Source organism: Carlito syrichta, unplaced genomic scaffold (assembly GCF_000164805.1).
Source record: "Carlito syrichta isolate Samal-C Ts95f unplaced genomic scaffold, Tarsius_syrichta-2.0.1 Scaffold127452, whole genome shotgun sequence".
NCBI classification, from domain to species: Eukaryota; Metazoa; Chordata; class Mammalia; order Primates; family Tarsiidae; genus Carlito; species Carlito syrichta.
The window spans coordinates 435,314-449,941 of NW_007071548.1; the positions used below are offsets into that span (position 1 = coordinate 435,314).

Genomic DNA, 14,628 nt, shown 5'->3' on the forward strand with positions numbered 1-14,628 from the left:
TAAACTTTAAGCAGGGCTGAACAACGGAATTCTCTTAAGATGTCTCAAACAAATAATACATAGAGACTTTTTTCTCTACCATAAGAGTAAATCCAGTGGTAAACAGTTGCTAGTGGCTTAGTGGTGTCTGGGTCAACATATCTGAAGTCCTCTTGGTCTTTTTCTCATGGCAAGAAGATAGCGTTTACAGCTCCAGATATCATGCCGATATTCATGTAGGAAGAAGAGTGGAACCAGGCACATCCATACCCTACTGAGGGCAGTAAATTTTTCCTAGTATCTCTCCCCAGTAGACTTGCTACCTATATCTCTTTAGATGAAATTGTGTCATATGGCCACCCCTAGCTTCTGGGAAAGAGATCCTTTCACTGGGCACTCTACTCCCATGTATAATACTTGGATTTTGTTGGCAAGGGAAGAAGAGAGACTGGTTGTTGATAAGTAAATGGCATGCTGGCCATACTTGGGATAAGGTCATTGGGCAAAGGAAAAAATGAAAATCATGTTATCAAAACTGCCATTTCAATCACCTGTGAAGTGTGCCCATTTTGAGGTTTGCTTTCCTAACAAGATGGTATTCAGAAATTAAATCATTTGAGTGTTTTAATGCTTTGAAACCTTCAATGCTCATTAAGATTTCAACTAGCCGATTCTCACTTTTCAGGTCACCATCATCTTCATCTCCTGTAAATGTTTTTTAAATTTCTCCAATGATTTTTTTAGACAATGTGTCTCTGTTGTCCTCAATGATTCAATTTCCTTCTCTGTAGGAAGGCATCACCACCCACTTGCTTGGCCACAGGAACAACGTGTTCTGCTTCTTTTTCAAAAACCAGGGAACCCTTAAAATCACACATGTGGTGGTTTTTTTTTTTTAGGTCTCACCAGCATCCATTGACTTTCTGAGTCCTGATTGCTCTCACACTGAGAGAGACACTTGAAAACTGAGTTGTCTGCTGAGGAAACAGTGTTCACGGCTCCCATCTTCCCCTCACTCCCAGGTGGGAGAGGAGGCAGAACCAGTGAACTTGTTCACAATGTTCATATTTCTTCTCTCTTTCTCTTCCCTCACTGTTAGCCTGATTCTGCAACCTGTCCCACAGAGGTCAGGAGGGGAACATGGGTGGAACGCATGTTCATTCTCATTTATGGGATGCATGGGAGCACTAAGGTGTCCGTCTCAAGCATAGCTCTGATGTTGATATCAAGCAGCCTTCTCAGCTAGTCACTGATGCTCTGTTTTTCATACATCATCCTTGCTTAGAGGCTGCCTTGTTCCAGAGTGTTCTATCAATGTTAAACACAACTGATGAGTTGAAATTTTTGTTAACTGCACAGTTTTGTTTACTATCAAAAATAATGTAGTCATAAGAAACTGAAATGAGTTTACTGCTTGGATGGTTCCTTTTATTTTTTCCAGTTTTGGCTTAGTGATACACCAAGCATGAATTCTGGTCTATTGGTTTCCAGAGTAGAGTTTGTTTAATTAAGCTACTTGTCTCCTCACATCTTGCCATGATGTTTCTATACGTGATTCTTAAATTGCCCTGCAGTTTCACATCTTACACAAATGTTTCAATTGTACACTTTGATGGTATGGCCGGTCAATTAAATTGTTAGAGCATTCAAAAGGCAACATGTCTTAGTTTATTCTTCTCCAATATTAATATTTAAATTATTTAATAATAAATCTTATTTTTGTGACCTTACCTTCTAGTCTTCCATATTATCTTTTATCATAATAAATACAAAACACCTACCATCTGTTGAGCATTTTGATGTGCCAGTTACACATAACACTATATGTTGTAATATACTTTAATATGTATGATATATAATGTATCTCATATATCCATGCATACATGTATCATATAATATATCTCATATAAATATACATACATTTACAATGACTTTATGAGAGTACTATTACTATTCCCATCATAAAAGAGAAAACGGAAGAAGCAAATTAACTTGCCCAATGTCATATTCCTCTTTCACAATCTTCATGGGAACCCTGAACTTGTTATGCTTTCTTTTTCATGTACACATCTGTCAAAACTCCCAGCCTAGATGAACCCAAATATTTACCTCATGGGTGCCTATGTCCAGGCACCTGAACACGTGTGCCTCTACCTATCCTGTGCTAGAGAGTAAACAGGTGCCCCTATAAAAGTGTGGTTGCTAACCAGTGTATGGTACCTAATAATCTCTTATCAAGAAAATATAACTCTTGTTAGATCCACTTTTTAACTTTTCACTTCTTCTTCCCATGATAGTCTTCCTCCAGGTTTTCACAGAATCACTCTTGGAGCTGGGTGTAGTGTCTCATGTCTGTAATCCCAGCACTTCAGGAGGCTGAGGCAGGAGGATCATTTGAGCCCAGGAGTTTGAGACCAGCCTGGACAACATAGCGAGACCTTGTTACTACAAAAAAATTAAAAATTAGCCAGACACAGTGGCACACACCTATAGTCCCAGCTACTCAGGATGCTGAGTCAGAAGGAGATCGAGGCTGTGTTGAGCCATAGTTGTGCCACTACATTCCAGCCTGGTCAACAGAGTGAGACCCTGACTCCAAAAAACCAAAAATCAGTGTAAATGTTTTCTCTCATATCTATTTGTCTAGCTATAATAAAACTTAATAAGGGCAAAGATCAAATCTTCCTGAGCATTGCTTCAGCCATGTGCTATTCACATAGTAGTTATTAATACTTGTTAATTCTTTATAGACAATGAATATTACAGCATTCAAAATGGCTACAGATTTTACATACATTTTGAATTTTTTCTATTAATTTGCATTCCCCAAAGAAGAAAGTCTGAGTCTGTTTTCTTCACAAACCATTTATGGAGTAGGCCCTACATCAATATTTGTTGAATGAATTAATTATCTGTACTTTTTGAATTGGGAGAATCCTGATTGCTGAAAAAGAAAATATTTGGTATGTATCCTAGAAACTACTTGTAATGACTACAGATGTTTTGCATTAGCAGTTTATTAAATGCCACCAGCAGCCTGAAGAGACACAATGGGATTAAATTACCCCAAGTGACTTTTTCCACTAAAAGTTACGATCTAGCATCTGTGTATTGTTCATGTCTGGGAAGGTTTTCAGAAGTTGACAGCCACTTTCCATGTGCTTAATCCTGACACTTGTGGAAATTCTGCATCCTCATTGATTACGCATTTCATTTTAAATCTTTGATTAAGCATCATCCAACTCAATTCCTTAAAAAGAGTTTTTCACTGCATATTACTTTTAGGAGAAAGCAAAAATTCATGTTAGGCATTAAACACAAAAACGCCTGTTTCTGGGCATTTTATGTGATCGGTCGTCCCACAGTTCACTCTCCTATAACTGCCATGCATAATGTGCTGTACAGGAGGTTGGTTTTAGGAAGATGGGTCTCAGATATTAACAGATATTTAAATGTCAAAATGTAGCCATGTTAAGTGGCCTGGACTTACAGAGACAATAGCTGTATCTAACATATTTTAGAAAGGTTTTTAATAATGAGAGATACATGTAAATGTCCTTAGCTAAAACTTTGGAGTAACCAGAAAATTATCTTGCACAGAAGACAGTGCTCATTACTCAAATAACTCTTAGATTATTCCGTTTTTTAAAAAATATATATATTGCTTATAAATACCACAAGAGATTTCATTTAAATTTTCTTTGTTATGGTTCTTGCTTCTTCATAAGAGAAATATAGATGGATTCAGAGAAGCTCCCTTTATTAAGTAAAGGCTATTTCTATTGTGACTTAAATATCAAATATAAGACAGCTGGATGCTATTTGTGGACTGTAAAGTTTCCATAGGCACAGCTGGCTTTGAATATCAATCACTTGACCCTGACCATCCATTTCAGCTCTTCCCACGAGCCTTGTGATCATTCTTCAGTATCCTTCCTGTCCAGCGCATTGCCAAATCCCATTAGCTTTCCTCTTAAATATCTCCTCAACCCAATCCACTCTTTTCTATCCTCACTGCCCACTCTCTAGTGCCACCTACCACCATCTCTCCCTTGGCTCCTCCTTATCTACCCTTGCCTTCCTCAAGTATCTCTTCCATGATGCAGTATCTCAGTTGGTTTGGACTGCTGTAACAGATACCCTAGACTGGGTGCCTTAGACTGGGTGCCTTAAACAAATGTATTTTTCACAGTTCTGGAGCTGAGAAATCTGAGATCAGAGTACCATAATTGTCAGGTTTGAGGCGGGCTCTCATTTTGGCTTGCAGATAACCATCTTCTACTGTGTCCTCACATGGCAGAGAAAGAGAGAGAGCTATAGCCTCTGTCTCTTCTTATGAGGAAACTAATCCCATCATGGGGACTCTACCCTCATAACCTCATCTAAACCTAATTATGTCCCAAAGGCCCTGCCTCCTAATACCAATTGCGTTGAAGGTTGGGGTTTCAACATGTGAATTTTGGGGAATGTAACTACAGTGATCTTTGAAAAATGCCAATTTAAGCCAGGCTCGGTGGCTCAGCCTGTAATCCCGCGCGTTTGGGAGGCTGAGGTGAGTGGATTGCCTGAGCCCGCGGGTTTGAGATCCGCCTGGGCAGCGAGACCTCATCTCTACAATAAAATCAAAAAATTAGCCAGGCATGGTAGCACACGCCTATAATTTCGGCTACTTGGAAGGCTGAGGCGGAAGGATCGCTGGAGCCCAGCAGGTCGAGGTTGCGGTGGCCAGGAGCAGCCACTGCACTCCAGTCTGGGTGACAGAGTGAGACTCCAACTCAAAAAAAAAGAAAAAAAAAAAAAGAAAAATGCCAATTTGGTCAAGTCAGATACCCTGCTTAAAACCTTCACTGTGGCCTCTAAGGTTCTGTACTCCTTGAGCCAAACTCCCTACCCGTTCTCATCCCATAGTGCTTACTTCTTGCTAAATATGGTCTAGCCACACCAGTCTTCTTATTAACTTGAATTTTCCCACTCTGAAGTCTTTGCATACTCTTTTCTCCTGTTACAGGGGAAAAGTTCCCCCTCTTGAACAGTTCAGTCTTAATTACTTTTCAAATATTAGCAAAACTTCACTTCCTCAAGAAGATTATGACCAGTTTATGACTTCAAGTTGTATACTTTCAAAGACATGCTTCTTTTCCAGTCTTTATTACCTTTATCATGACTATATATTTTTATTTGTGAGATTCTCTAATTACTAATTATGTAAGCCAATCAGTGTACACAGGTAGAGTATACTACACTCTACTAGCATATGAATTTGTCTCTTTGCATTATCACTAGAGTCTCCTACACAATATATATTTGTTAATTGATCTGAACTTTGGGATCATCCAATATACCATGTTCCTCCCCTGGTCCACAGTGCTTATCTAATCAGTTTATCTGAAGAATTGTAAAATAACAAAGCTGGAGAAGACCTTACAGATCATATAATCCACTCACCCCCACTTTATATAACAAATAGGAAAATAATACTAGGGGGAGATTGCCAAAGGCCACAATTACAACTAAAAACCAGGTCTTGGTTTCCAGCATTCAGATGTTTCAAGAAGTCAAATGACTCTGTCTCCCATATTCTTATCATCATTTTTTAGATTGACCTCCTTTCTCCAGTTTATAATCTGTTATTGGCTTAAAAATATATCCTTATCTTGTCAAGTAAAATATGGTTGTTATTAAGGTTGTCATTCAGGTTATATCTACCCAAGCAATGTGAATTTGAAAACTTAACAACATTTTTACTTCAAACCCTATTTATCAGATATTTTAACTACCTTTCTTACCTGTTGACTATTTTGGCCCCATGGTTTAAACCCAAAGATGATTTTTAGTTCAGGTTCATTAATACAAAAAGAGTAATCATAATTATACAAATATTAATGATGTTCAGCAAGAAAGATTTTACAAAGCAAACTTCATTAAGCTAGTTTAAATTTTTAGTCAATTTTATAAACAGTTCACTTAAATTATTTCTAATTTTTAAAAAAATTCCTTGAAAGTATTACTTTTGTGGTCAGTTCTCCATGTCCAAAAAAAGATGTGATTCATCATAAATTTTCTATAAAATTTTACTGATTATAGCTGCTGTCCTAGTAGTTTTTCTGTCCAGTGTTTTTCCCAAGTTCAATTCTCCTATGTCAAATTTCACAAACCTAAATTTTTCTTTTAGTTCACAGTTCTTTTTATGTATAGTTTTAGATACTTTGGTGTTTATTATTCTTTATAAAGTTTAATTTCTCCAGTTCAATTTTTGGAGTTTAAAAGAATTACAATGTTTCTTGGGTTTTGGTTTTTTAGTCAGTTTCATTTACAATAAATGTTGCTCTCTGCCATTTTATCTCTTACAAGGTTTATTTTCTGGTGATTATTTCTACCACTTAAACACAGTTTAAATCGGATAAAGCCAGGCGTGGTGGCTCAAGCCTTTAATCCCAGTACTTTGGGGGCCGAGGTGAGAGGATTGCCTGAGCCCACAGGTTTGAGACCAAGCTGGACAACATGGTGAGACCTCGTCTCTACAATAAATAAAAAATTAACAGGTGTGATAGTGTACACCTGTAGCTACTTGGAAGGCTGTGGCAGAAGGATTGCTGGAGCACAGCGGGTTGATGCTGGGGTGGCTGTGAGCGTGCCACTATACTCCAGCCTGGGCAACAGAGTGAGACTTCAACTCAAAAAAAGTAAAATGAAATAAAAATAAATAGGATAAAAATCTCTTTTCCTTTTTCCCCTTAAACATAGGGGAAATGTTTAGCAATTTTCTTTGCTATTACAGAATTGTTTTGTTTTCCCAGTAGGGAAAGAAGGTAGCTAAAGGCAATCATCTGGATAGATTAGATTGTAGCCTCATGAAATTTTAGACTTGGGGGAAAAACAGATTTACTCTCATGTTTATCTGATCGCTGATTTTACAGTGAAGGAAGTAAAAACCCAGATATGACATCTGATTTGCCTAAGATCACATAGATAGGACTAGATTTCAGTTCTCTTGACATCTAGGACACTGGAAGGGGAAAGCATGGCCAAACTGAGCTCTGAACTTGAGTATCCTTTCTAGAGAGGAGAAACTGGTCTTTTGTTACTATGGCAACAGAGTGCATTTCAGATTTTTTTTGACAAGTTTACCTCCTACCTGTGCTAGTAGGAAAAAGAACCTTTGAGCTGATCTTTATGGTGATTCAAAACACTTTGGATAGATCCTGTCACATGCTTTATAAGTTCCTGATTGATTGTGTGGAATTAAGTTATTGGGCAGAGAACCAGCTAATGGAAACACATTGATGAAATCATTTTTGAGAGACATTAAATGGAACTTAAAATAAAGCTGAAATGACTTTATGGATTTTTCACTCAAACTGTTTATGAACATTTATTGCCAGTAAATTATATTGTGTCAAAAAAGGGAATCAGTACGTATGGTTTTAATAGAAACCTTTTGGAAATAATAAAATTGAGAATAATTTATTATCCAAGAAAATGGATAGAGAATGGGATGGGGGAATTCATCCTGATGGATGGTTGTCTACTCTGAAGCTTCTGGGAAAGTGAAAAATGGTGTAAAAATCAGAAACCTGGTGGGACTTGGAAAGAAATGGTCTTTTTGAAGAGTATTAATATACTTTGCATTGTATATGTGAATTGTTTTTAGAAGAAAGGTGATTGGGGATTAAGCTAGCCTAACTCAAGGATATGAATGGTATTTGTTCATATCTCATAAAAAATGAGCAAGTAGGGAGCAACTTCATCTATTGAGAGAGTCCAGAGTAGTGACCAAGGGCATTCATTTTAGAGCTAAATTATGAGAGTTCAACTCCTAGCCTTTCCCACTCCCCAGCGCCCACTTCCGAACCCTGCTTAACTGTGTGACCATTAGGAAAAAAATGTCCTGACTTCTCCGGGCCTCAGAGTACTAATAGTCTCAACTTCATAGGGTTACTCTGGTGATCAAATGAAAAGCAGGAATATTCAGTACAGTTTCTAGTTCATAGTGGATCTTTTAAAAATGTAATTATTTAAAGCATTATAGAGGATCTGGATAAGCAGAAAGAATAGAGGTCCTATTTTATTACTACTGATTGCTATTCCATCTCCCAAGATCTATCTCCCATTGATCTCCCAAAGGTACTGCCAGTATCCCTTCTTTTCAGAGAAGGAAATTGAACAACAGAGAGGCTGAGCTTCGTGCCCAAGGTTGCTCCGCTAGTACAGGACTTTCATCTCTTCCCCTAGGAAGTTATATCAATGAGTCTGTTCTCCAATGTGTGGAGCACATGGGCCCTCTTGGCCAAAGTCCAGCAAACAAAATCAAAGAGTACAGACTGAGGGAACGTGAGTGTCTTGCTCTTCACTTCCATCCTCCATCCAAAGCCTGTCAATCATCTGTCTCCTGTACCTGTCAGAGCCCACCACTCTGGGTTTTGCTGGCTTGCCTTTCCATGGGCACCACATTGACCTAGCATTGAGAACACACAGCTCTGGGGCACTGGAGCTAAAGTGGGCTCTAGGGTCAGATGCCTGAGCACTCACTGCCATGTGAGACCCACGTGTTTTTATTCCTGTTCTTCTTATCTTAGGAAAGCAGATCCCTTGGTCTGGGGAAGGGACTACAGGCCTTTCTTTTTTTATCTCATGCTACTTTAAAAAGGGTGTTTGTATTTTGCCCAAATAGCATACCTTTATCGGCATAGTTGTTGTTTGTTTGTTTTGTTTTGCTTTTAATTTTAGAGATGGAGTTAAACTAATTTGTTGGATTGTGATTTGGGGCTTTTATTTAAAAAGTAATGAACTGCATGGGAATTCCGTAACAATCATTTAGCACTCCCATAGAAGCAGCAGCGCCTATTGGAGATGAGTCTAGTAGAAGCCTTAGGAACCTGAAGTCAGTCCACCTGTATTCCATATATGTTTCGTCTCTCCCCACACAAAGCTTAAGATCTGGTTGACGAGCAGGGAGAAATGATTGCAAGGTCAATACAAATTCCAGGTAGTGTGTGCTCGGTGCCAAATGAGTGTGGTGGTTGTTTTACAAATATCTGTTGAATGACTTCTCTGTGCCAGGCACTGTGCCAGAAAACAGGGATTTGACAGAAAACAAGACACCCTCTTAGTAAAGAGGATAGCAAGCCTGATTACAGATCAGAGGAAGCCGAGGACCTGAGCTCAGATGCTCAATGGGAGACAGTGTCCTCTCCATAGACATGCAGCGAGCGCCCGTCATGTTCTGGATGACTATATTGAAACTTTTTTTTCTTGGAGTCAATTAGAAGGGTGGCAGAGACTAAGAGCCACCAGCTTCAGGAGAGTTCATTAAGTCCTCTCTTAACCTTACCAAAAGGCTCTTGGAAACTGCAACTTTAAACCAAAGCAAGGTATAGTAGAACTAATTTTACCATAGGCTAGTTGATATAAACAAAAGTTAAGTTCCTTTGGCATATTTCTAGTCCCCAAAATACCACTAAATTTCTAAGTAAAGACCCCAAACACTTCTAATATTAAACGTTGCAATGAACGTGAGCTATACATAGATTTAAGAAAGATTAACACAAATAAATAAGATAATTGTTTACCCAATTTTTGGTGAATTAGTGCAAGATGGTGGTTGTGAGTTAAATCAAGGACTAAATGTTTGCAAAGTGAAAATTGTCTGGAGTACCTGCTACCACACAGTTAAAACCCAGTCACCACTGTGATGGCTCACTGAGAACTTTTGGGCCACATCACTTCTTTCCCGGCATTTCTTTTTACACACTTGGTATACTTCTTTGGTGCAACAAAAATTATCATAGACTTTAAAATTTTTTCTTTAAATCCATTTGCATTCATTTTTTTCATTCATTTTCCCACCCATCTGTTCCATCTCAGGGTGGCAGAGCATATTATGACAACTCAGAATGCAGGGCAGGAACCAGCCCTGGCCAGGACATCATCTCATCACACACACACACTCACACTCACTTGGACTGTGACCATGTAAACATAGACTGTCAGTTCACCTGATGCGCACATCTTCAGGATGTGGAGGAAACTGGACTTTTAGGAGAATATCTACACAGATATGGGGAGAGTGTGTAAACTCCATGCAGATGGTGGCCCAGGCCAGGAATTGATTTCTTTTTCCTTATCAGTGTGACAATGAAATGACGTTGAATGAAGCAACGTTATGTCAGGACCTGCTAGAGTTCCTTCTTGAGCCTTGTACAGCCAGGTGTAGAAATAAAGTAGCAGATGAATGTTCATCATTATATCTGACAAAGAAATAGACATGGCATGGTGTTTGGATGGAATAAAGAAGCTGACCCAGTCTTTTCAGGCTCATTTGACGTGAGAAAATGTCATTCCTCATTTTTGGATGATTGTTCTGAATAAATGTCACATATATCCTACTGTGTGCACATATTCTAATAACAGTTCAAATAATAAAAATGATCCATGGTAGTACTAATTACCATATGGGTAAGTCAGACAATGAAAACCGATTTGAACAGAGATGATGCTCTTTCTACTGCAGTTCTCATAGAATTCTTGAAAAGAAGAAGAGAAGAGAGGAGAGATTTGAGCTGGAACTAAAGAGTATAGACAATGTAATAAAAAAGAGAAACAACTGTCCTTTCCTTATTGAGGTACATACAGTCATGCACCACATAACTTTCAGTCAGTGATCATCTGCATGTACAAGGGTGGTCCCCTAAGATTATAATGGAGTTAAAAATTCTTAATTGCCTAGTGATATCATGGCTGTGGTAATGTTGTAGCACCGTGCATTGCCTTTTCTATGTTTAGATACACAAATATTTCCCATTGTGTTACAGTTGCCTACGGTATTTTGTACAGTAACATGCACAGATTTGTAGTCTTGGAGTATTAGGCTGTATCGTGTAGCCTGGGTATACAGTAGGCTCTATTATCTAGTTTTGGATAAGTACATGATGCTCATACAACAAATAAATTGCCTAATGATGCATTTCTCAGAATGCATCGCCATAGTGGAGTAACATATGGCTTTTTCATCGTAGTTTTAAAATAAGATTCAAATGACTAAGAATTAAGCATCTCTGAGAGCGGAAGTCTCTGTTCAACACAGTAGTGATAGCTGGGAGTTGTCCCAGAACAGGTTGGAGAGGACCTGAGCTCAGATGCTCAATGTAGACAATGTCCTCTCCACAGATATGCAGTGAGCACCCGGTGAGCAAAGGAGCTGGGGTGGATTCTTGGGTCTCAGAAAGCTGGTGGCCGCATCCCACTGTCTCTCAGTGTCCAGTGACTTCTCTAGGGCTGTTTTGCCCTAAGCTGCCTCTACAGCCTGTGACCCATGTACTCCTCAAAGGATCACAAAAATGTTGAGGATGTGGATCATGCATTCTGCACAACCAAATATAACACTGTTTAACAGAATCTACATTATAGTCTATAATCCAACCAATTCTTATTCCGTATCCCATAATACAATAAAGTATAAGCCTCAAGGGCACAATTAATAAGTTATGCAAAATGAAACTATGGACATACATATGAAATTTACTTCAAAAATATTGTAAATTTTTTAGTATGTGTATTTTGATATATTTGAAATAATGCAAAATAATGAGGTTTGAGGTCTTGAAAATAAGAGTGTTTATGAGCTGAGAAAGATCTTAAATGGCCCCACTGTTAATGTCTCTATGCCTACTGCAAGCTGTCAGTTTTATGGAATTGTTGTAGGAAATAAATGAGCTAGTACCAATGAAATGTACATAAGGGTATCTAGTATATAGTAGTCACTCTAAATGTTAATTTAGAATAAGTTATTATTCATCAAGATATTTACTTGATGACCTTATATAATGTTAAGTAGAGGCATTTTCTGATTTGACTTGCAATAGTTAGTTACTCATATTAAAAAGACCAAACATTTCTATGGTTGCCACAAAAGTAAAGAAAACAAATCATTTTCCTATACTTATCGTTATGCCAGGATAAATCTAGGTTTGGAATAATCATGATTAATAGAGGATGTCTAGACATTATAGCAATGCGAGAAGATTCTAGAAATTCATACTTGGAAGCAAGGTATTATTCTCCCTTTTTTGTATCACCAAGAAAGTATACCAAGTGTGTAAAAAGAAACACCTTTACTTCAAAGTACAGGATACTGCCTCAGCTAAGTTTAATTGAAAAAGTAATATCCAGTGCAATTGTCTGTGATAAACTGAGGCTTAAATGATTTGAAAACACTTAGGGAGCAGACAAATCAGATAATCACTATCTTTATAGCTGGAAAGGTTCAGCTGGTGTTGACAGGTTGTAAAGATAAAAGCTTATAGCACAGTTGAGAACTAAATGTCTAGATTGGGTTCGGGATCAATGTTAACACTCAAAGTGTAAAAGCGCTGAACTTCAGATGCTCTCTCATAGTATTCTGTTTTGCTTAACTTTTCAAGATAATGGGGGGAGGACTTTATTTACTGAGAACTTTTGCTTGTCATTAGGCAAATACTTTACTGTGCCTTCTACCATCTAACCCACTGCTTACATATCATAGGTGTCATGTGATCTGTGCCCTGTCCTGCAATAAGAGAGCTTTAGCTGCTGCTTTTCAAAATGTTTCCAGTTGCATGACTGGGAATAGCTTTTGAGACAGGAGTCAGACCTTACCATTTCTAGGCATCTTTTTCTTTCTGAAATCAAGACAGAATTTGCCTCATGGCCTTGCTCTGATCTCACTACAAATGAGAAGTTCCTTGTTTTACAAAGGCTGTTTGCATGAGTTGATCCAATGCTCTTCTATCAAGGGGCTCTAAAGCCGGTGGAAATATGGGTATTGGTTATAGATTCACTGAATTTAGCTCCAGACAGTGTGCTGTTTGTGTCTCCAGGTGATTCCTCCAACATCTCCAATGTCTGTTTCCTTTTCTCTTTTGTTTACAGGAGCAGAGGGCACAGTGTTCCCTAAATCTATAGAAACACCTAATGTCAGGGCAGACCCCTTCAAGGAACTAAGGTAAACTGACTTTGGTTTGCACTGATTCGTGACTATTGTCTTTTTCTCTGCAACTTGCCAGTGATTCATCTTGATTAATAATAAAAGTGTCACAACGTAAATATATAATTTGGGAGACATTAGAACCAAAAGATAAGCTACAACCAAAAGAACTTTTCTTTTGTTTGTTTCTGAGAACTTAAGGGAAACTGAGTGTCTGGGTTGTGAGGTTGCCCATTTTGTGAGATTTAGACTCATTCATTTGCAATGCTTGTCTCCTGCTGTATTTTGTGGTGCCAAAGGCCTATCCAGTTACAAAGCTAGTACAGAACCAGTAATTGGTACTGATCTGCCCAAAGAAAAGTGTAACTAAAAGACACTGAAGTCTAACTACAATACAGATGTTTGACCGTGCACGGTGGCTCAAGCCTATAATCCCAGCACGTTGGGAAGCCAAGGTGAGAGGATTGCATGAGCCCAGGGGTTCGTGACCAGCCTGGGCAACTTCGTGAGACCTCATCTCTACAACATATAAAAAAAATTAGCCGGGTATGGTAGCATATGCCTGTAGTTCCAACTACTTGAAAGGCTGAGGCCGAAGGACCACTGGAGCCCAGCAGGTCAATGCTGGGTGGCCATGAGTGTGCCACTGCACTCTAGCCTGGGAGACAGAGTGAGACTTTGACCCAAAAATAAAAAATAAAAAGCAAAAAAAACAGATGTTTTTCTGGGTAACAAGCTCTCCATTACTTGAGGTGGTATGGTGCCAGAAAAACCTTCTATAGATGTTCCATGTGTTAATCTGCAAATATTCATAGCAGAGGGTGTCTGCTATATACTCACCACCAACAACTAGGGAAAACAAAGAACAAAAAACGATAATTGATAAAAGCCAGGCAGTCAGACAGACATAGATAGAGATTTGACCTGAAAACCCGTGCAGCCACCAAGTGACCATCTACCAGTCTCTCAAGAAAAATACATTAAAAATGGCATGTCAATTCAAATATAATTGCTCTTTCTACTATATAATTATAACTGTGAAGTTGTCTAGTAAATACTGACTTTCTTCATATCTGGTAGTTCTTTTGCCTAAAACCAATCATAAAGCACCCAATGACCATACGTTTTCCTGAATAACTGTTTCATTATGGACATCCACCATAGGCCAATGTGTTTGCCTTGAGCAAGTTATGTCTACTCTTGTATCATGCTGTCTCAAGATCTGAGCTTTGCTAAATAAATAAATAAATAAATAAAGACTGGAGTCATGTTGAAGCTTGTGTTTCCTTAGCAGAAGCACATTCTCAGTAAGTGGAGAATATATCATCTCATTACAAAACCTATAGCACTTTTTGCAAAGCTTGTAACTCTTTGTGAATGTAGGGAAATAAATTGGGACAAAAGAAGAGGCTAATTGGTGGGGAATGAGAACCTTTTCATAGCAAAATATTACGTGTAGTGGACTGTATTTTTAAGATTACGCACCTCATGACAGGCTTTATTTCTTACTAGCATAACTGTTTTCAGTAGAGCTTTCACATGTCAGAATTTACCTGATTCTCTGTCAACTAGAACCTATGTTTCTTATAAGGCACTGAAGCTGGGATCTTTTGAGCAAATGCATCTGATAAAAAGCTGCATTTTAGGACTCTATAAGAGAGAGCTATTGCCTGAGACTGCAATGAACC

At 38.4% G+C, this 14,628-nt stretch overlaps 1 protein-coding gene across 1 annotated transcript in view; it reads left to right on the top strand.

Annotated features, from left to right (window-relative positions):
- Positions 1-12,962, top strand: part of SGCD (sarcoglycan delta) — a 347,112-nt gene extending 334,150 nt beyond the window's left edge. Inside the window, exon 6 of the mRNA XM_021707942.1 lies at positions 12,886-12,962. Coding sequence (XP_021563617.1) covers positions 12,886-12,962 — 77 coding nt within the window. The remainder of the gene's footprint in view (positions 1-12,885) is intronic.
- Positions 12,963-14,628: the final 1,666 nt, after the last annotated feature.